This window comes from Aythya ferina, assembly GCF_964211825.1.
Source record: "Aythya ferina genome assembly, chromosome: 5".
Lineage (NCBI taxonomy): Eukaryota > Metazoa > Chordata > Aves > Anseriformes > Anatidae > Aythya > Aythya ferina.
Genome location: NC_140301.1, coordinates 45,013,861 through 45,036,648, shown reverse-complemented (window position 1 = coordinate 45,036,648; position 22,788 = coordinate 45,013,861). Strand labels below are relative to the sequence as shown.

At 38.7% G+C, this 22,788-nt stretch overlaps 1 protein-coding gene across 14 annotated transcripts in view; it reads right to left on the bottom strand.

Moving 5' to 3' along the window:
- PTPN5 (protein tyrosine phosphatase non-receptor type 5) overlaps window positions 1-22,788 on the bottom strand; it is a gene marked incomplete at its 5' end in the record, with an annotated part of 97,232 nt that overhangs the window by 13,211 nt on the left and 61,233 nt on the right. For 11 of the 14 annotated variants that reach the window (XM_084520651.1, XM_084520644.1, XM_084520648.1 and 8 more), the window contains 7 exons: window positions 1,901-2,507; window positions 5,719-5,832; window positions 9,018-9,178; window positions 12,812-12,922; window positions 16,305-16,442; window positions 16,922-17,001; window positions 21,555-21,639. In XM_084520651.1, the coding sequence (XP_084376777.1) occupies window positions 2,414-2,507; window positions 5,719-5,832; window positions 9,018-9,178; window positions 12,812-12,922; window positions 16,305-16,442; window positions 16,922-17,001; window positions 21,555-21,639 (783 nt within the window). In that variant the 3' untranslated portion in view covers window positions 1,901-2,413. Of the gene's footprint in view, window positions 1-369; window positions 2,508-5,718; window positions 5,833-9,017; window positions 9,179-12,811; window positions 12,923-16,304; window positions 16,443-16,921; window positions 17,002-21,554; window positions 21,640-22,788 lie in introns of those variants that run through there. The other 3 variants (XM_084520642.1, XM_084520641.1, XR_014693448.1) reach the window with 2 other exon arrangements.

Sequence of the window (22,788 nt, the reverse complement as noted above, 5' to 3'; positions counted from 1 at the left end):
GAGGGGAAGTAGGCTGACACTTGCTTTATACTAGTGAATTGATGCAAAACAGCCAGACTTTACCCATGGCCACACTCTCAGGACACTCCACATATGCAGAATAGGAGCGGACAGCAGGTTAGATTTCATTCACCAGTAAAAATTGTTTCTGTTCAAGTCAACAAACCACACTGCTAACTAGTGCCTGCTGAAGATCTGCATATGGACCTTGTCAGTATGCTAAGAGCCCTTCGTACCTTGTTTGCCATAAAGCAATTCTCCTCTAGAAAGTTTCCTTGTACAGAAGGCAGCTTATACAGTCGACTTCTCTCCTACATGCACAATCCTACCCATCATCAACAAATATTCTTTATTAGATACACAGCAAGCTGATGACAGAACAAGTCATTTTATTCACTGAGTCAATTTTGACACTGAAGGGCACTGAACAGCTGAAAACATTATAGGGAATTCCACTTACAATGCCATTCAGAACATCAGTGGTGCTTTTGTTATTTCTAAGGAGTGCTCAGACAAAATAGTGTTACCCTTTTGAAAGAATCAGTAGCAATGGGAAGAACATAGCTAGCAAGGTTTACATAAAACTAACAGTCATGTTATGCTCAAAAGCTTAAGTTTATTGCTCTATTTAATGACTACCGCCAGTATTTTTAAAAAGAATGCCAGTTCTTCCTGCTAGCTTCTCACTGAAGGAAATATTTTAAATACAGCAATAAAATCAAGTGGTTTAAAGATAACACATTTTGCCACACATTCATGCAAACCCTGCTGACAGGATTTTTACAGGTTCATGGATACAGAATAAACATAAAGGATGTGTACTGAAATACTGGGAAGCTTTCTGCACAGTGATGAAGTTGTAGGCATAACATTTCTGGCCCTACCCTGCACCTGATGATGTCAATGGCAAAACCTCAGTGAGAGCAGGATCAGCCCTTACTGTTCTGAGAGCTGCTTTCCCTTCTCCTGATAACGAAGTGCAGTAAGTTCAGAGAATCTCCTGCACTAACAAAAGCAGTGGGTTTTGGTTATTGTCACAAATAGAGAAGCAAATTATTTGCAGTAGATGATTACAGCTTCTATTCACAAAACACTCATCTTTCATGTAAATAGTCCTACGTACCTCCTTTTTTCTCTGCTCATCAGAGCACTGAAACACGTGCTCATCTCTAAGCATTAAACACAAACTTAAGCCTGCATAGCCAGACTGAGGGCTAAAAACAAAAGTCTGTCAGTAGTCTATTATTTTAAAGGAAATGCTGTTGCCTGGACTAGTGATTATAATGGGCTAACAATTGTCTCAATTGGGTTTGAGGGGAAACGTATCAAAGAACAGCTAACAGATTTAGACTTTTTTTTTTTTTTAAAGCTGCCTGCAAGATTTACATTTCTAGTCATACTAGTTTTAATGAGCACTGGGCACTCAGTTACTCTCAAAGCATTGAAACAGGTTTAAATTCAGAACACAAGTGTTTCTGTTATTCATTTTTTGATAAAGATGAACGGAATTAAAAGAATAATAATTCCTCACCTTAAATTCCTCAAATTTCTGGGGAAGTTGTATTGGGATTATGATTTCAATATGCAAAAAGAGAAAATACTTGCAAAAGTAAAATCTGGCTCCATGTTGAGATGCCAAAATATTGACAAAGGAAATGTAAAATATGAAGAATTCAGATTAACTTCTCCACTATCAATCTCAGATTCACCCAGCTGTAAGGATACCAAGGTATGTTGCTGGTAGGAACTGGAGGCAAGAATTTCACTCACATCAATGAAATCATATTTTTCCCTTTAGTTCTGATAACGCTGGTGGGGACTGCTTTAAAAAAAAACAACAAACAACAACAACAAAAAAAAAACAAAAACAACAAAAAAAGCAAACATGACGTGTGAAACATTTCAACATGAATCTACTTGAATCTTTCAATGCAGAGGCTCAGAAGGTTTACGATATACACAGTATTCGGTAATTTTATATGTAAAAACAATCAGAAAGAGGCAAAAATTTACTTTCAAGCTTAGTCAACATACGGCACATTTCAGCATGACAATTCAAAAAGTTTCACACTGTATTTGGATATAATAGCAATTATCTTTTAAAAATAGCAAACTGAAGACTTTTTTTTTCTTTTTGATTTTGTAACAAATGAAGCTACTATCCTTATTTACAGTATAAATAAGCCTTTTTTGGTGAAGATAATGTCCTGTCACATATGTTTAAGACAAGGCGTACCTCAGCTCTTAAATGTCAATGCAAACAAGAGCATAAAAGCAATATCAAAGTAAAATAATATATCTTTCTCTCCAGCTAAGACAGCCAGGTTACCATGCATCTCTTATCAGATCTGAAATATATCTGAATGCAGTCAAAAGTTCTCTTGGTTTTAGCCTTTAGGAATATCATGAACACTTATTCTTCTGCTGCTCTAGAAAGCTGTTTTCCGTACAAGCTCATGACATGATGGACAAATTGATACTGTTCACAAGTCTGGATCATTCCTCCCCTGAAAAGGAAAGAAAAAAAGGGGAGGGAAACAGTAGCCTTATTACATGCAAATAACATACTAGGAAATGGCACAGCTAGCATGAAGCTGGTGTTACACACAAAAGATCTATTCCAACATTTCCTGAAAGGAGTGAAAAAGCACCCATTGATTGTAACCAGCTTGCAGTCCAACCTCGAGCTCTGTTCTGAAAGTCTCTGCTAACCAAGGAACAGAAACAAGTCAGAACAGGATAGCAGAGGCCTGAATCCAGTAAGACAATGCCATCATCATTTGCATATATATATCTGGCTGTAGCACCTGTATTCTAAGCACCATTTCAAATGTGGCAAAAAGCAACCCATACCTCAAAGCTCTACACTGACAGATATGAGATGGGGGAATATAAAGAGGTGAATTAGCTCATTTAAGACTTCACAGTTGCACTAGGGACTGAATTCAGGAACAAATTCAGGACTACAGAGAGCCAGGCTAGCCCAGAGAATTGATGCAGCACCCTACTTTCCCAATCTGCAATATCTTTGTGCTGTCCCAGACTGTGTTTTTTTGGGGGGGTAAGATCACCAGCAAACCAGATGATTGAGAGCAGGATTCAGGAACAGACACTGTAATTTTTACAAAGGACAACTCTAACTATTACCTGAATTGACTGCCAACACACCTTGACTAGTAAGAGACTCCAAGAGCAGAAATGTGTTTTGGTTCAGCTTTTACTGTTCTCTTTAAACCTGCAAATCTGAAAGGAAATGCAAGCAGGAGCAGAAGCACAATTTGCTTCTCTGTGCATTTCTATAAGTACCATATTAATGAACCCAAATACTACAGTGGGAGACAAAAATGAATGAAAAAGAAAAACACCTTAAATTTTGCTAAGAGTACCTCATAACAGTGATATGATCTCTTCATAATTCATTATGAAAATAATTAAAACCTGTAGTTCAAATTCACAGGTTTATACAAAATTGTGCCAGCACTAGTGCTGGCGCATGGATCCAGGGAATGTGTTGCCAAAAGGAATTTAAAACAAGTGGTGTTGAGGAACATGGGAGCCTGGGGGTGGCCAGTGCCAACCAGACTGTGTCAGCTTGAGAAAGAGAACATGTGATGCTTTCCTTCAGAAATCAGAGGAAATTAATGGAAAGTTGCTTCCTCTGAGCCAAACAGGCAGCAGACTGGTAGCACCACCCTCAGGAACTGCCCTCTTCTCTGGGGCCCAGCTTAACAATTGTGGATCACACAGTAATGCTACCAGAAGGTAAATGAAGGTTCAAGACAACCTCCTTCTTCAGCCTCTTGCAGTTACTTTGCTAACAGAATGCTTGAAACACACTCTTAACAATGAACAGGAACCATGCTTCAACCTCTCATCAATGAGCAAAGGGTGGGAAACAGTGTGCTTTTAAAGAAACTATTTCCTAGCTGAGCATCTCTTCTCCATCTGCTCTATTTAACACAGGCTCATGGTTAATTTGAGTCCTTCTGTGCCATGCACAGCACTGAAATATATTTATGTCAGTCCATGACACACAAGGAATTTGAGTCATATCTGGTAACTGCTCCCCATTAACAGCAAGGTTGGACCCTGAAGTTGTAGCAACAGAAGCACTAGGGTGGCCATCAAGTTTCAGACCACAGGAAGTGATTTTCCATTTTATCTCGTTCCCTGTTTTGCAGTAGCTTCCTCCCCTTCCCGCACATGCATACCACAGCATGTGCTTGCAGTCCAGGCTTTGGCACAGAACAGAGATATTACTCTTTCACCCCTGCTTGCCACAGGAACCTTTCAAATTTGAGTTGCATTCTGGGGAAGGACAGCAAATGTGTCTCAGCACTGCGGGAAGGATGCAGGAATGATCACTTCCTCTCCTTAGTCATACCGTGTTATGTTAGGACCAACTGTTGGCCAGCAGTGCAAAGCCCAAAGCACAGTTTTTTTGCAAAGGGAATCAGTGAAGGAATGAAGGGATTTTTCACTCCTTGAAGAAACCATGTTTCCCTATAGCAAGGTGGTGATTTGACTGCTTTCCATCTTGAGTATTTCCTCCCATGAGATTAAATGGCTTTTTCATATCCCACCCCACTAACAAGAGGTATGCAGCAGCAACAGTGGCCCCTGAAGACTTGCTTTTGCTCTGTTGCATCCTCCCTTCTCCTGCCTCTACAAATGACTGTCAGTTGCCCTCTCCCAGCAAAGCAAGTATTTTTAATCTGTTTTCTGTGCCAACTATGTTTGTAAACAGGTGTCTTTGACCATCATTCGCGTGGCTATTTTCCCGTGTTATACTAGTCATGGACACAAGATAAATGAGATCCAGCCAGATACTTCACTGGGCCATGGATAACCAGCACTCACTATTCATATTTTGGTTTTCTTTTTCCTTAAGAGGCCTTTCCTTGTTTGGCCTGAAATCCATTGAAATAGCCAAATCTCCAAGCCCCTGCAGGTCCCTGTCTATCAGAGCCTCAGCAGGGCAGCAAGCATTTCATTTTCTGCCTCCCACTGAGCATAATTTCTCCTCTGAAATAAAGTTCAGCGTGGGGTTGAGGTTTTTTTCCTCAGAAAAATCTTTGGTATGTTTTTCGTGACATCTCTTCCCCCGACTACATTTATCATTATCATTAGAGAGAGCACTGAGACATGTTTTGATGGCACTTGAAACCAGTGGGAGAGGAAAAATAACATCTCTGGTGCAAAATTCAAGTCTGTTTACTTCATAATCAAACTCAAGGTGGTGTGTTAAGAAATACTTAACTGGAAACCATTGAATTTCTGGAGATTTTCACAGCTCCTTTCATATGTCTGCAAACACTTCAGCCTGTGCATGCTTGCCCCCTCCCCACAAGGTCCCAAGCAGCAGTGCCCTCCCAACAGTGCTCACAGCTCCAAGTACATGAGGCCAATTTTCCTTCTGGGAGCAAAGAGCTGATCTACAGTTCTGAAACAAGTGCAACTTTGATCCAGCTCCTCTGCTGGTGGAAGGTCATTCCAAGCCTGCACAGCTGCACAGATTTGGATACCAGCTATGAACCTAGCTAGGGATGTTTGTTAAAATTTACTGCTCTCATACAACAGGCAAGACAGAACTGCTTAGAACAGGACAACTTTGTTCCAGGAATGTTCTCCCTCTTCCTGTTTTGTTCTCCTTAGGTAAAGGGAAAGGTTACCAATTTTCTTTTTCTTTTTTTCTGGAAAAGAAACAGGTTTTCTTACCTGTCTAACCGTAACTGGCAGGCTGTTCGCAATATGTCAACTATGCCCTCACTCTTCAGCTGTTTACAACAGACACTAGTTGCAATAAAGCAGCCTGTCCTCCCGATGCCTGCACTAAGGGAGGGAAAAGGAGAGAGAAGCAGTGAACAAGTTAGAAGGGCTTTGGAACTTCATTGCACCCATTTAACAGGAAAACCAGCAGTCAAACCCCATTATTCCTTTCCTCCCTCCAACCTCTGCCAAGTGGGTGCTTGTGAATATGAATGGCTTCAACAAGACAACACGATTCAGCATGAGCTGTTTGCATTAAAAGCATGATTATTTCACATATAGTGCCAAAAAATAGACTACCACATACTGTCTTACCTAATATGTCATTGAATTTGTCAAACTAAGAATATAAATAGTATTTCTTGGTTAGACTTGCTTTGAGATCAACCCTTGCTTTGAGGGCAGCCTTTGCTTTGAGATTCTTAATCCTTACAGCTTCTTTGAAAGCTATTTTTCATTCATAGGTACAGTGAAAAAGCCCCCTTGCTTTAGTAATTCAATTTAGCTAACAGCAATATGATAAGTATGGTGCCATTTGTTATCAGTTCTGCAATCTATTAGTTCTCTGAATTAGAGTAGGATACAACAAATTCACTATTAAAGAAGCTTCACCTTTCCTGAATATCTTTGTATCCAACTCAGTCCTTGCTTAATGACCAGAATTGATTTTATTCTCAAAGGTACAGTGCTACTGAAGCTGTGAATTCTTATCACCTTATAAAAAACAATGCAGCAAAAGCTGACAGCCCTTCTTATATGTTAAATAATTAAGTGAGCATCCTCAGGAATAATTACCTGACACAACTGTAAGAAATCCTGCTTCCATTTAAATCGTGTTAAAGTCATAACACAAAAACACTGGCAACAAATGTACCAGCAATAATGGAGTCTGCAGATAGCTGCTGCTGATTGACTCCTAATAGTGTTTTTCTTTGATTGTATATATATATATTTTTTTTAATTCAGTATTTATGCTTGTTATGGAAACTGCATTCGCAACAGCTACAACAGCTACATTGTAATTGTTTTAACTTGTATTACAGAATGATTGAGGCAATTCAATGGAAGTTTGGTGGGCCATCTTACTCCCTAAGAGCTAATCCCAGTCTTATAGTCAAATAACTGTGATGAAGGTACCTACCTGACTTCTTTTTCCTTGTCCCTATAACTCTGTGCCTCATGTCTCAATTTATCTTCTAGTTTGTTTATCAATACTTCAGACATTTCAGAGTTTCAAAATATTCTTTGATGCATATGGATGCACATCAAGAGATTTAAAAAAAAAAAAAAAAAAAGCCCCTCACCTTACATTTGATACCATAATCAAATAGGCTACTGTACACATCTCTTGTATGCTGCTTCCCATCCATAAATCTCATTATTGTGCAAAGGGAGGGTGCGACATTTTCAAAGACAAACAGCACCAAGAGAATACTTATCCCAGGCCAAGCTGCAAGTCCCTCAGTGGCTGAAAAAAAGTCATAATCCTTTTAAGACTGCCACACTATCCACAGGACCTTACCAAGACTGCTAGCCTCCTTTAACTTCACATTGCTTTTAAGAATAGCTTCATGATTAGGCTTGTACTTATTTTTTTCTTCAAGGTGGGTTACTTTACATCACTGAAGGCCAAACCCACCAGATTATGATCTACTGAGGACCTCCCACAGAGGCCAAAGGAGATACAAGTACCCTGCATAAGTCAGGCCTTGACTAATGGCTTGCTGCACACACCACTCTCAATTAGAGGCATCAGTTTAAATTCCTTCTTTGGATAAAATGACTGCAACTGAGAATAATCTGAAAGGGCTCTGATCCCCACCTATCACATAAAATACTTCATAACCCTATTGCCATGCCTCCTAGTGTCTCTTAGGTTTGGTTGTTGTTGTTTTTTGTTTTTAAATAAAAATGCCCTAATTGCCTCCAAATTATATCCAGATCAAGGACATGACACCATACAAGAAGACAAGGCAAATATGCAAAGCACAAGTGACACAGTGGTCAGAATCTTCACCTGCAGCAAACACCATGCTTTCTCAATGGGATTTTTGAGAAATACAGATATCAAGGGTAAAGGGGATCTTGTTACAAACCATTCATTATTTTTCTCTGAACTCTCCCCTATTTCTCAAAATCCATTCCAAAACAGAGGCAGAAAAGTGGACATAAGACTTTAATTATTTACCCATTCTGCATACAGAAGGAATGACAACTCTGCATTTCTTATTTAATTTCCTTTTCTGGATTTGGAACTGCATTTAACCTCTCATCTTCAGCGTTATACAGGGAGCTCATATACAACCAATACAACGTCCATGTTATTTTTTGAGACACCTGCTTTCCAGGAGATCATAGCCCTAAGCATGATATCCATTTTTTCCTGGACATAGGATCTTGTCAGTAGCTACATTAAAATGCATGTTCTAAGTAAATAAATCAAACAATCAAGATAAACCTGAAGAGATCTGATTATGACTATTCTATTAATGATTACTCTCTATTTGCTTATAGGTGGATCTTTGGCAACACTGGCACATGAACCATTCATGCCAGCCTCTTTAAAAAAAAAAAATGACACTTCTGTTATATGATATCTCATTTACTATGGCTTTTGATTAACAACCATCTGTCATTTCCTAAAAAAAACTATGCAAAACTAGGTGAAATTCCTTACAGAAATCCCCAAAGTACATATTTTTATTGAAATAATGGAAAATTATCCTGGCAGTACTACTGCATCACTTACCACATTTTTTGCAATTTACCTGGAATAATTGTTTTGAGAACTGACTTGTTGTTTTCAAGTAATCACATTTAACCTTTCTAAACGCTAGCAAAACAAGACTTGCTTTTGTTCTCCAGAACTTCTGTTCTTCTTATTGGTAAAACATATTATTATTGTAGTTAAGGGTTCTTATTTTTCTGATTGCATGTATCTTCCTACTCAGTTTCATTCAGTGTGTTCATTTTGGTAAAATGGCCCTTTTAAGGTTACTGAAGACATATATTTCTGGTAAGACAAATGAAATGAGACTTATTACTTGTAACTGAGCCATCAACAGCTTCTGTGTTCAGCTCAGACTATGTGCATGATAAAGGTGGAAAGAGAAAACTTGAGTTTAGGAGCTCTAAGAATATTTAAAGCAGTTGGACCAGATCTCTTACATGTCTGACTGACGGCCAATACGACAGTATGCCACTGTATGCAAAGAAGCCCTTCGAAGTTGAATACATCATTTATTTACCTGCAGTGAACAATCACTGGGGCATTCTTCTCTTCTGTACTCTGCATTACCTCATCCACTTCCAGCACTAGCTGTAACAGAGGGGGAGCTTGATCTGGTGTCTTCTGGTCTGGCCAAGATGTGTACCAGTAATGTTTCAGGTTTCTGACTTCTTCTCCTTTCTGCAACCCAGTTAAGATAAACATCACAAAGTGGTTTTTGTTTGTTTGTTTTAAATTTAATTGTAAAGTCACATTGAAACCTGGCTTTCCTTTAGGAACACAGTAAGCAAATCAGTGGTAAAAGAAAGAGGAGAACCAAATGGTGAGCATAGCAACACAAATCTGGACTCCGAAGATCAAGTCTGCACTTCAGCAAACTGCCTCAAAAAAAGGAAGAAAAACCTAACCTCCCCACCTCACCCCCAAAGTACTCTGCTCTTTTAGTGCCAAGAGCTGTGTGCAAAACAGTCTGCTCCCTCTTGACAGATTCATTCAGCATAGCCAGAGCTGTACTTGTGACATAATTGCTTTCATAATGTATTTGACAGACAGAGAGCCAAGAGCCATATCTCTGTCTTTGATAGCTAGCTAGCTAGATGAGGGATAGAGATGGGAGCTTATTTTTCTCTCTTTTCTGACAGACAGACTCTTATCAGTTTCCTGTCACTTCTCTTCTCTTAGACATGGTGACAGATTCAGAGACACTGGAAGATGGGAATTGCATCTAGTTGCAGTCCAGGGCTTTTCATGAGACAAATTCTGATTGCCTCTATCTCTCAGCATATAGCAAATGTGTCTTTACCTTTTATGAGTGCCAAGCAGCACTCTGTGCCTCTGATTTTGTGTTCAAAGTGACATCCTTATGCCTGATTCCTGAAGGTGCCAAACAATAACATGGAGCTCAGGGAATTGGCCTTACCCTTTCAGCCATTACATAAGCCAGCTGGCACAGGGCTAAGCAAATGGCTTCACAAAGCCCAGGATCTGAGGTGTTAGTTTCCACCACCTTTCCTTAAACACGTCTGGCTGAGTTCAAGAGATGAAGGTGGAAAAAAGAACAAATTTGATTCTTTCTAAAGAAAGAGATGCAAAAATCTAGGAATAGTTTCTGTCACTGAGGCTGTTAAGTCCCTATGACTATCAGCTGATGCATGTTAGAAGTCCTCCATGATTGCTACCTTCCACCATTCTCCTGCTTTTCGTAGCTTCACTTGTAAACTGGACTGTGGAAGTCATCTAGTTAAATCTTTTCTCTTTCTCTCATAGGATTAATTTTCACATGGATCAGCTTCCCCTCTTTGAGTTACTGCACATTCTCACAAATGCTTGTATTGGACATGGGAGATGGAACAGGGGTAGGAAACAAGAGAGCTGGACAAAAGAAGGCTGGGCTTCATTTAGTTGTTGCTCCAGCTTACACTGTGTTTGAAGTGCTCATTGAAGTGCACAGTCACGGGAACCTGAAGGGTACATCTAGCTCAGCTGAGAAAAAGAATAGTACTACTGTACCATAGAGCATGGCCCTAGGTTATTTACCCTTGTCAGAAGATATTCTGGTTAAGAGAGGATAACTAACTGTCATGAACAGCACTTTGAGCTCACGACAGTAAACCAGATCAGATTTCAACACTGCTCTGAAACATGGATATGCACAGTTGCCTTTCAACATGTGACTATGTGTAAGCCACAGAAGTTATGAACACTGTATTTTTAAGTGGGTCGTGAAAATTGCAATTCAAATGTTGTCAATAAAACTCAGAGACAAGTAAAAGATTAAAGTCATCTGAAGAAAAACATGAATCACTACATAAAACCACTCATCTGACAAAAACAGAAAACAGCCAAACTTCTAAGCACGAACACTGGATATCTTTAGTTTTCTCTATGCTGTTACCAGTTCTACGATTCTGCTTGTAGAACCTTGTATACTTTTGATTTGACTTTAATAAAAATATTCTTCACTGGTGCTTCTTTGAGGCTGAGAAGACTTGGGATAATTCTGAAGAAACTCTTCTGGAAGAGATTGAAGGATTTTTATTGAGGAAATTGTTTTGTCACTGTAACTAAAGTGTGACCAATTATGTGAGATATCATTATTCCAGAAGAAGTAAGCTATATATTGTTCTTGCTGCTGCACTGTATTGTTTGGGATAGGTAGTATTTAAGGTCAATGCAAGTCTGCAGTACACTTATAAATATTCTTCCCACTTGTTGGAGAATGTGATTTTCTCCTTGCTGCTTTCACAAAAAGTGTGAGTGACAGACTTTCCACACTCAGTCCAGACCTGGAATTTCACATACTGGCTTTCTGCCTATTAGCATATGGCTGAAGAAACTTGAAAGTGGTTGGATAAAAGGAAGGATTTTTTCAGCTTGGAAAGAAATTGTGTTGTTATATTGAAGTCAAGGGTATATCTGGTATATTAAATATGTATTAAGTTTATGTAAATAGATTGTTCTTATTAAAGCATATAGCTTGAGATTCAGGAACCTAGCAATGAGATTAGTTTTAAAATAAGACTGGTATTTTAGACTAAGTAGCATTCAAGTACTTAAGTAAATCTGCCTTTAAACTCTCTTTCCACAAGATGATAGAATGGTTACTGGTATGTAAAATTAGACAAATAGCTGGAAAAATACTATGTTTAGAAACATGAGCAGAGAGAATTCTGTGGTGAAAAGTGTTGATAAAGGTCATCAGCAGTTTTAATGTCTTAGAGCGAATGATTCCTTAAAGCATCTTCAAAATCAAGTCAGTCTTGTGAACACCAGGAGTGCTACCACACCACTATTATGACAAGCAGACCAGTAGTCCAACCACTGCAAGAAACTGAAGGCAGGCAAGAACCATGAAAAGACTTTTGGTCAGTTCTCAACTTCTCCATTTCTTGTTAGTAGCACAACAGTCATCTTAAGCATAAACAACTTGAGATACCTAGCAGTCTGACAGCATTCTAATAATATTCACACATAGACAAAAAATACCATCTAAATGTTTTCTAGGTGCCTCCTATTACAAAATATGTAAAACTCCATGCAAGTAAAAGATTCCTATTAGCAACCAGTAATGCTTTGACTAAGTCTATGGCCCAAAGAATACAGAAGCCTTTGAATTCTACAGAATATCATCACAGTGTTTAGAGGGTTATTCCTCAAGCACAGTCTGTAGTATTACTTGCAAAGGCTGGTAAGATGCTATCACTGAACTAACACGTCACTCTAAGTGACCAGTCATAGAATATCCTGAGTTGGAAGCAACACAACAAGGATCATCAAGTCTGACTCCTGGCTCTACACAAGAACATCCAAAAATCAAACCATATGTCCGAGAGCATCGTCCAAATGCTACTTGAATTCCATCAGGCTTGATGCCACGAACACTCCCCTGGGGAGCCTGTTGCAGTGCCTGATCACACTCTCAGTGAAGAGCTTTTTCCTAAAAAATCAAAAGATCAAAAACGTGCATCTTCATGCCATTTCCTTGGGTCCTGTTGCTGGTAACTGAAGAGATCGATCAACACAGAAGACACAGGCACAGAATGAGTCACTGATTTCTTCCACTGAGTTAACCCTGTACTGCTGAAGTTGGCCTGGAAGTTTTCAGATTGTACGCATATGGTATAAATCTTGGATTGCTTACATTATTGAGTTATTTGTATGTTGGTGAATTGGACAGAGCAATAATAACTGCAGTAGTTAAAAGTGATACTTGTACAGTAATTTACTGTGCAAATATTTCTACACAGCTCTCTATGAAGGCCTGTTTAAGGGTTTAGGTAGCAAAACTATTTTAAGTACATTTGAATGATTTACCTTTAGGGTGATGAGCCTTAAACGGTAATCATCTGCTTGTATGACTTGGTTAACTGTGATTTCTATTCCTTCGTAGGTGACCTGTTCCTCTGGCCAATATTCTGTGCATTTCTGTGTGCAATATAAAATACATCTAGTCAGGCAGCCATCAAGGGAGGTTCATTTTTACTCCTCTGAAATTGGATTAGCGCATGCATAGATGAATATGAATGATGGTTGTTTCCATAATAAGTACACATTTTCAATTTCTATACAGGGACCACATTTCTGGCAATTTTTGCTGCATTCATAACAGCTTGATTGCATGATAAAAATGCACAAATCAAATAATGACTAACCACTGTTTTTAAATACACACATCCTTATTTAACTTTGTGAAATTGATACACATTTTGAAGTTTCACTAGAAAGGCCAGCAGCAATGTGCTTGTGTTTATTAATAGCCCGTGTGTTCAGATTAATTATTTTCTTAATATAATAATGATTAGCACAATGTAGACTAGTTGCTGCTATTTCTGTGGTGTGTATAAATGGATACGGAAATACAAAATAATTTTTTTCTACTTTTGGTAAAGGGCCATTGCTCTCTGAATATAAGATTATTACCTGCATAGGTTTTTGTACAAAAGAACATGACTGGAGATGTTTGGGGAATTAGCTTGTGTACCAAAATCCACTTTAAATGTATGTTGAAGATCTTACATCAAAGATGAGGAACAAAAAGGAAGCAATAGCTATGGGATTTATCAGACTGCTACATTTGATTTTGCCAAAACACAACCAGAGCTGCAGCCAGAATCACCTGACAATTAGAGAAGCTGAAACCACAGTCCATTTGCAAATCTACATCATGGTACTGATACTCTGCAAAAGTAGGTGGGGATCTGTAACCACTCTTGTCCTGGAAGGACTGAAAACAATTGTGTTTTTCGTATGCAATCGCTCTTTAAGCTAATCAATATGCAAAAGAAGAGACAAGCACTTCAATGCGGTGTAGGGACAGGTCCATGGACAAGGAATGACATGAACAAAACAGTTTCTTAGAAAAAGACTCCCCTGTGTTAAAGCAAGAAACAACCTCTTGTTATCCTAAGAGAATGAGAACCTGCTGCTGGATGGACCCAGTTAAAGAGGATGGTTGCATGCTTTCTCTTCTACATGGCAACACACAGTCTTGAAGGAAGTGAGTTAAAGGTGTGTGTTGCCCTCCCCCACCAAGAGTAATTCCATTTCAGGATAAAGACTAACAACAGAAAAATATTCTGCAAAGCTACTGAGTCAAAATTTGTGTGTAGGAGAAGCAGTGCTGTTCCATCTGTATAGCGCATCAGTTAATAACCCACTGGGAATGTGGCCCACTGTGTCTCTGTAAAATTATTTACGCAGATTTCATCTTTACTTCCTCTCTTCTTAAACTGCAGAATCCATTGTAAAAATTGTCAAGTGCGCTAGCATCTATCAATAGCACAGACGTTGCTCTGCTTCAAGGAGTGGAGTAAGATTGCCCACTCATTTCCGTGGGCTGTCTGTCAGTTCAGATTAGATGCGACAGAGGGCTGAGATACAGAGCTCTTCATACGCACATTAGCCAAGTTGTTGCATTGAGCAGGAACACAAAGCCTCTGTTACTAGCATCATGGCAGAACAAAGGTTTTGGTTTTGAATCTACATAATTCTGGAGTCCTGTTATTCATATATTAATATGTATTATGGAAAAGAGGGAATGAATATAGGAGACATCCACGTGGAAGGACTTACCCTGTATTTACGGCTGAGATTCCCGACACCTTTTAATTTTTGATACAAAAGGTATCAGAAAAAACTCAACAGTTCTGTTATAATACAGAGACTGTAGCTAGCTCCACTCATATAGAGCAACACCACTGCACTGTGCTCCTTTCCAAGACTGAGATGATGGATGAAATACTTTGTCAGTGTGGATGAGAGAAAATTCAGATATAAAGGTTATTTTACATTCCTGTTATATGAAAACTATAGCAGAACTTTTCAGCAAATACATCGTTCAGGACCAATGTTTCCTCTGCTTCTTTTTCTCTCTCAAACCTCAAAGTCCTTTAATGATTTGGGTACATTATGTCACAATATTTCAACATCTTATTCACCGTAACCTGCCAACTCTGATCAATGAGCAAGTTATTCTTTCAGTGCTGCCTGAGATAGAAGTGGATGTGAGGACATAAGTTTAAAATGTTAGTACAAACACAACATTTAGATTAGCAGCTAACTTTTTTTTTTTTTTTTTTTTTTTTTTTTTTAAATCAGCAGTGCCCTGTGAGCATGTGTCCAACTAGCCAGCTGCAATTACATATTTTTTTGTGTTGCAAAGCATGGTAATTCTGTATCTGTCTTATCCATATATATTTTTTTTTCATTAAAATTCAGTCTAAAATGATTTACTTCACAACTGGGGAAAGCTAAAGGTTTGTGAACATGCAAAAATTATGGGCACTCAGCTTCCAGCTAGCACTTCAGGCTATCTGTATGACTATATTCTCAGTCTTTTAAGTGTCTGAAATGTCTTCTCCAAAAGAAACGCTCTCAGCTGAACTACTGAGTTTCAGGGACCAGCTTTGACAAATATTGCTGCTGCAGATAAGAAACACCATTTCCATTTCTCTACTACACTTTGCTGCCAGAAGTGAAGGGGGATGCAGAGCTCAACACATGCCCAGACCATATTCCTACATTCTACGCTGCCAATAAAGGTGACAGAAGATCAGCTACCGACCTGTAAACTGAAGCCTAAGCACACGGTTCTTGCAACTCTGCTATGGGGTAAATTTTGCAGTAGGTAAATTAGTAATCAACAGCTGCAGGGCAGCAGTATTTATTACTGCAAACAAAAATAACATTAGGCAGATTACCAGAAACACTGTAACAATTTACTTTCTAGAAGTACCAATTCCAGAAGGTTGTAAATAGAAAATTTCCGTTTCTTAATTTCAATATTTCAACAGCATTTCCTGGACATATTTGAGGAAAAGAGCCTCCATACCCAAGTCAGCTCTAGTTGTTGATTATTGTAACTATCTTTCACAAATCAGGGACAGCCTCTCAGAGAAGTGGCTATAGACAATGAACTATAATAAATGCAAGATTGAAAAACATTGATGTTGTTGAAGACTAAAATAAATAGGGCTAGAATACAATTCTTTCTGATTCCTTTGGAGACAGCTTTAAAGCATGTCTGCAAATAGAGCTGGGTTTGGAAAAGCTTCAGGTCAGCAGGGAGACAAAAAAAATAGCAGAACCAGCAGTAGGCTAAGTCAGACAGCAAAACAAGACTTTCACTAAATTGAACTGAAAGAAAAGCAGCTCACCTCTTCTCTAACTCTGAAGAATTTAATTCTAGCTCTGATTGTTTAGGCCAGAGAACTAACTTCTGTTCACTTATTTCTGCAGGCTTTGCATCTGTGCCAAAAATATCTGCCAGAGTACAGATAAAAATACAGACTATATGTAACACCATTACCTCATTCATCTCTTCTATATTGGTAATCATGACAATGATGGGAGAACGCTCCTGCCACACCATTCTCCAGAAATCACTGACAGTATTAACTATTGGTCCCTGAGTAGCAATATATACCTTTTCCTCTCCTCCATAGCCCTGCCAACAAAACAACAAGAGAACAGTTTTAACAGGGATGCCCACCACAACCTTGAAGGTTCAGTCTTTTAAAGCTGGTTGGAATGAAGACACTGTGGCATCAGTTCTTCTCCCCTCTCCTGCACATATGCACATGGAGCAAAGGCACAATATGGTCTCATAACTCCAGCAATGAGAGTCCAACAGCCTCAAGGTGACTCTAGCTAGGTCACAAACCTTTTTGAGGCTTATTTTCCAGTGCTGACTGGAATCAGCCAACTGACAAGCAATTTGCATCAAGAAGTGCAGAAGTGTGCTTTTCTCTGGTTTGAACCAGTGCAATTGCACTTTGAGATTTAGTTTTCAGTTAATGTAAGCAGGAGAGAAGAGCAATCAGATCAGCCACGATGCCTTTAAAAGCCAGTGGATGTTGCAAATTTGTTTACATTAACAGTGGCTGATAGAGGCTAGGCAAACATATAGGAATGTTGAGCTCTTACCCTGATGTAGTTAGCATTGATGTAAGAGCTAAGGGGGTCGTCCTGATCAGCTGAGGTAAGGCACACTCTGCTGTGAGGATCTGAAATGTGTAAAGAGATAAGCAATAGTTTATCATTTGCTGATAGGAGAGAAAGAGAGACACAAGTGGTTGTACAGTGAGACATTTAGATGCATTCATGGCCATCCCAATAGATGTCAGTGGCCTTGGAAAGATCCCAGCCATCCCAATAGATGTCAGTGGTCTTGGAAAGATCCCATGCTAAAATGTTAATACAGAGAAAGGTGAAGGGTACTTGGGGTCATTTAGCTTCCTCTGATAGTTTTACTCACTCTGAAGCCTGCTGAATTTTTCCTATTACAGTCAGTGCCCCAGAGCAACTCTGGGAAAGCAGCAACTTTTCTGCTCCAGAAAATTGTTTCTCAGTCTGTTGGGTGAATAGATCCATCCTGGCTTGTAAGACATTATTCTAATGGCAGCAAACGCTTTTTCTCCCAAATCATAAACGTACATTTCTTGCATGCAGGCAAGCCAGCTGAGTATTTTCTCCTCCATTTTGTCTTGCAATAAGCTAAAGTTTGAGAAGTGCTATTAACAAATGTAATGGCTGGGGAGAAATTGAAGGTTATTAAACAGTCCTTTTGCACAAGATATTTCAGTACTTGAGGCCCTTCCTCTTTGGGACTGTTTATGAAGCATTATTCTTGTTTTAATAGGACAACAAATGAAAACATGATTCCATCTGAGAACCTCAGTCTAGCTCCCACTGAAGTCAATGGGAGCTGTTCTACTTGTTTTAATGCAAGCTTACACAGGCCCATATTCATCCATTATCACCAGTACTCCAGTTTATCATTCACAAGAAACATTCTTCTGACAGAGGACCTCAGCAAACATTAACAGTGCATCACCAGGGGAATATTAGAAACAAACCACAGATAACATCTTTATTAAAAAAAATGAGACTGTTCAGAAACCAGAACAAAATAATAAATATGCAAACACAGTGTGATATTGGATCAAGCACAGAGGACCAAACACACAGCTGTTCCTACTGTACTATAAACAGACTCAGCATGAAACACTGTCCTCAGACAGAACTAATTCACATAATCTATTATGTGATAATGAAGTCACAATATCATGTGATCTACAAAGCAAAGATAATAACAGAGACGGTGTTTAGCAAAACAGAAATATGGAAGCAAGTGAGTTCCTCAGAAATACAATTCCTTCCTGCTCTCCTTTGCTCATCTCCCTAGTGCTGGGGAGATGATGAGACAGGAGATAATGCTACACTACAAGGTGACATTGTTTGCCAGATGTTTATTTAAATGTTACTGGACTGGTTAGTGAGGCCCCTTGCCTAAGGTCCTTTTGTCTGGGTTTTATGCAGTCATCCACGGAGCCTGCTCAAGTTTGAGTAATGATTACATCATTTCCCCCTTCTCAGAACAGCAATAATACTATAATACTATATTGTCCATCTCATAGTGAATCTCTAGGGACAAACAAATTGGATTGAAGAACTCTATCAAGTAAGTTAAGTGCCACAGACTTCTCAGCAAAGGTTCCTTTTGATATTCAGCTGCAGTTGAACTTGAGTTAATTCTCAGTGTGGACTATTACTGCTGAGCCCACAAATATTAAAACGTTATAATATTCTTTAACTCCAAATTACGATACTTGGCTTGTGATTTTTCTGTTAATGTATTTACGTTTTTACAGTAGTATGTTAGTGAGCAGTTCTAATCTTATTTCATAGAAGAGAAGCTTCTTAATGCATTGTTGATAGAAGAATTTGTACTGTTTTAAGGAAGCGTAACTGAGTTAAACGGCCTCTCTTAGAAACGTATAAACAGGAATAACTCATTCTTTTCAAAAATCATAACGTTTTAATATCATGAGAGTTTGTGGCATGAATTTCAATTTTTTTCAAGACAGAAACATTTAAGTTAAATCAAATCCTACTCTTAACAAAAAAGTGTTCTTCCAGGACAAAACCAGTGCATAGACCAGGCTAAAGAAGACACTGTATCTATTAAAACAAACAAACACACACACACACAAAAAAAAAAACAAACAGTAGTAGCCTGCATCTCTAAGAAGCCAAACAACGTCAGCTATTTTTTCCACAATCTATTTTATGGACTTTCTGTATTTATGCTATGTTGGACATTTTAGAGGAATTGGCTAAACTTACTGAAACATTTTGCATAACTGAACATGGCATAAAAGCAATAAAACTGTGTAGAAATTAAAAGGAAAGTCTGTCTAGACATTACTCTTCAGAAAAGGATTCAAAGAGACTGACACGCAACATGCCACCCTCTGGGATCCTGTAACAAGAGCCTTTTCCATATAATCAAACAGTGCCTTCAAATATCCTAAAGAAAAGTCATAATTTTCCAGGAAATTCCACAGGACTTTTCCCAAATAGAAGATTGCAAATAAGTAACTTCATGTTTATGAAATAACCACATCAACCTTGTTAGCTCTGCATTTTTCCAAAAACACCTTTCTGCCATCAGAAAGCCATCTTCTAAGCCATTTTACTATCAACAGTGAAATGTGAGTATCTGCAAAAAGAATTTACTACAAATGAAATATAAATTAGATGAATAACAGACTATTATCACGTCTCTCACTTACTACAATTAACTTGAAGGTTGCAAGCAACTGATTATCATGTTAAGTGACTACCTTTTAACAATAACTGCTTAGAGTGCTGCTGGAGATGCAGTTGGTGATGGAATTTTAATTATTTTTAGGGTTTTGGATTTTGGGTTTCACCCTGGTTTGGTAATCAAGCACTTGCTGTTCCCTTGGATAATCAGTTGCCTGAGCCCGCTCTGCAGCAGCTTGTCCAGTAGTTCCTGTCAGTAGTGCTTTCTGCAGCTTGGAGAAATACTAAGTAGATACACAAGGCAGCACAGGCAACATTTGGTCAGCTTGTAAACTGGGAAGTCAGTGGATGGTCAAAACCCAAAAAGGACTGGACTCTCCCTCATCTTGTCTACAATTCCCTCGCCTACTTCATGCATGGACACTTTACTGGGATCCTTAGATTTAAAGCATAAAGGAGATAAAAGTATAGTTTTTGCACTCCTTGCTAGCCTCTTTACTATCAGCATCGTATCCTTCAAAATGGGGGTAGCTGAAGAAAGATGAACCCAGTCAGCCCATTTCTCTCCTCAAAGACATCAGGCCATCCTCTGGCCACAGCTTGGGACATAATTTTGCACAGAGACTGTGGTTTTAAAATTCATTCAAGAAAAATAAAATCCATATCATAAAGAGCTTGGAATAAGCTTGTTAATCTTTGGAGGCATGGTAGGGTAGAAACTAGTTATCAGGAGAGGTCAAAGCAACAGCAATGGCTGACACAGATATCCATAAGGCTGAGGTAAAGTTTGCAGGAAGTAATTAAACTGGAGTGTGATTGTTCTTAGAAGTATATGGTAGCATGTTGGCAGTTATTGACATCTCAGGAACAGGGTGTTAAAAATGGCAGCAACTATGAGTCTAGAAATACAAAATGGGATTTTTAAAATGGATCCAGTTCTCAAAATGCACATTAAATACGGAATGTGGAATAGACAGATCACTTTAAAATCCAGCAGTTTAGGCTTCTATAATCAGCAGTAGCTTCTGCAATCTTCCCTTTCCAGCAAAACCAGCAAATTAATACTTGAATGATTCATCACAATCATTAGCACAGAAATCGTAAAACATCTGGCTGAATGTTTTTATGCTTCTGGTTTAAGGTGGAATGCAAAGTCATCAAAAGGGTTGTGCATGTTGAAACATTAGCTGCAGCTGAAAAAGTTGTAAATCTAGGTTTAAAAAAGCATAAAACCTAGCCTAGAACCATTTCCAGCTAAGGTTCATTTTCTAAAATGACAAGTATAGCTGAGGACTTTTTTGACTTCTCTAAACCTATCTTTACTAACCTGACACTGAACCATTTGGGCTTTGCAAGTATAGCTAACTCTGGTTAGTGGTGGCATCTTCCCACAACAGCTTACAGCAAAAATGAAGCATGACATCTAAATGTATTCATTTTCAAGCAACTTAAATTCAGACATAGGAGAAAATTATACATACAGAAACCTGTACAAAATGTTTCTTAGAACTCCAATTCTTGGCTACAAATAATGTAACAGAAGATTCTGATTTTCTCTGTCATCTTAATGCCATCAGACCTTTTTTCAATACTCTTTCTCTGTTTGCATTTGAGGTACGATTCTGAGAAATATATTGCTCGGTCAAATAACGTTGATAGAATTCAGTCCTTCTAAAGGAGTTTATCAAAGAAACTACTAAGTAGCTTCTGAATAAACACACCAAATTCCTGTGCAGAAATTTTAAACAGAACCAAATGATGTAATTCAATTGACTTTAAAACTTAAGTGCTACTGATCTTCTGTCAATTTTAGGTTGTTCATGCTCTGTACCTCTTTTGAAATTTGATTTAGCTTTGAAGCTATGTTGCTGCTTCACAAATACAGCCAGTGGACAGCGTAATGACAGCACACTTGATGTATCCTGGAAAACACACCAAAGTGCAAAGCCCTTCAGCATGTGGAATAGACCACCCTGCACTAGTGATTAAAAAAAAGCAGGATACTTACTTGGGAGAATTGTTTTGTAGCGATTCTTCCGCACCAAGCCTGGAATATCATATTCCTTTGGATCAACAAAGTTCATTGGAATTTCCTGCTCAAAAAAAAAAAAAAAAAAAAAAAGCAAACAAAAAAACACAGAGTAGATTGTATTATTAGATTCACAAAAGGAATAAAAAAATCCCAAACCCATTATGTCCTGGCTGTGAGGGAGGCAAAGTGATGAAGTCAACCGAAACATATGGTGCTGTACTTCTAGCAATTTACCACCAATATGTGATTGATGTTTCCTTTTACTGTCACTGGCTTTCTTTTCTGAAATCCTTAACATGAAAACGTTCATAGTGACTAATTCATTGAGTAATATGCGAGACAGCATTATGTTAGCTCCTAATATTATTAGAACTGAATTGCAAGTGTAGGCACAGAACTAAGTAAAAGGTAGTACGTAACATTCTCTGCTCCAAAAGCGATGGACCTCAGACACCATCCATTCTGACTCACATTCCTTCTTCCTCCCTGAGGGTGGAAGGAAGTAATTTGCTAGTGACTCTCACCAGCAACAGATGACGACACACACTATGACAGGTTGCTGCATTGATCTGATACCATAGAGCTGGGCAGGAGCATTTATCACTCATTTTGCTCACCGCACTTTACAGTTCAATGGGCAAGGACAGCAAAGAAGTGTTCAGGGATTACCTGCTCTCTACACTACAGTCCTAAAGAAAACAATAAAGGAGAACCTTCTTATTCTCCAGTACTCATATCCTGCAATTAAGCGGACAATGCCAGGCAGGGACAAACAAGACCCTTCCACCAACTGAAGACACTAGACATGTGATAAGATGGGAGGTGCAAATCAGCCTCAGCAGAGAAGCAGCTCATGGAGCTTAGGAGCAGAGATGGTCAGCACAGCTGCAGCACATTGAATTTGAGAGGCCAGTACTGGACACACTGGTAGTGAAGTCGGGAAGTTATGATGACCTGTTAAATTCTCAAGCTTTAGAAGACTGCCTCTTATACAGCACTGAGCATGCTGTGGGCCTTAACCAGAGGCAATTAATTATAAAGGATTTGGTGGAAGTAGTTTCCTCTCAATTTGAGGAGCTGCATGGGAGGCGAAACCTTCATGTTTTCCTTAGTTATGTTGTGTTCGGTCATCCACAACTCTACTTGAGCCAAGCTCTCTGGAGCTTATTCTCCACTCAAATTCTTGCTGAAATCAAGAGGACTTTGAGTG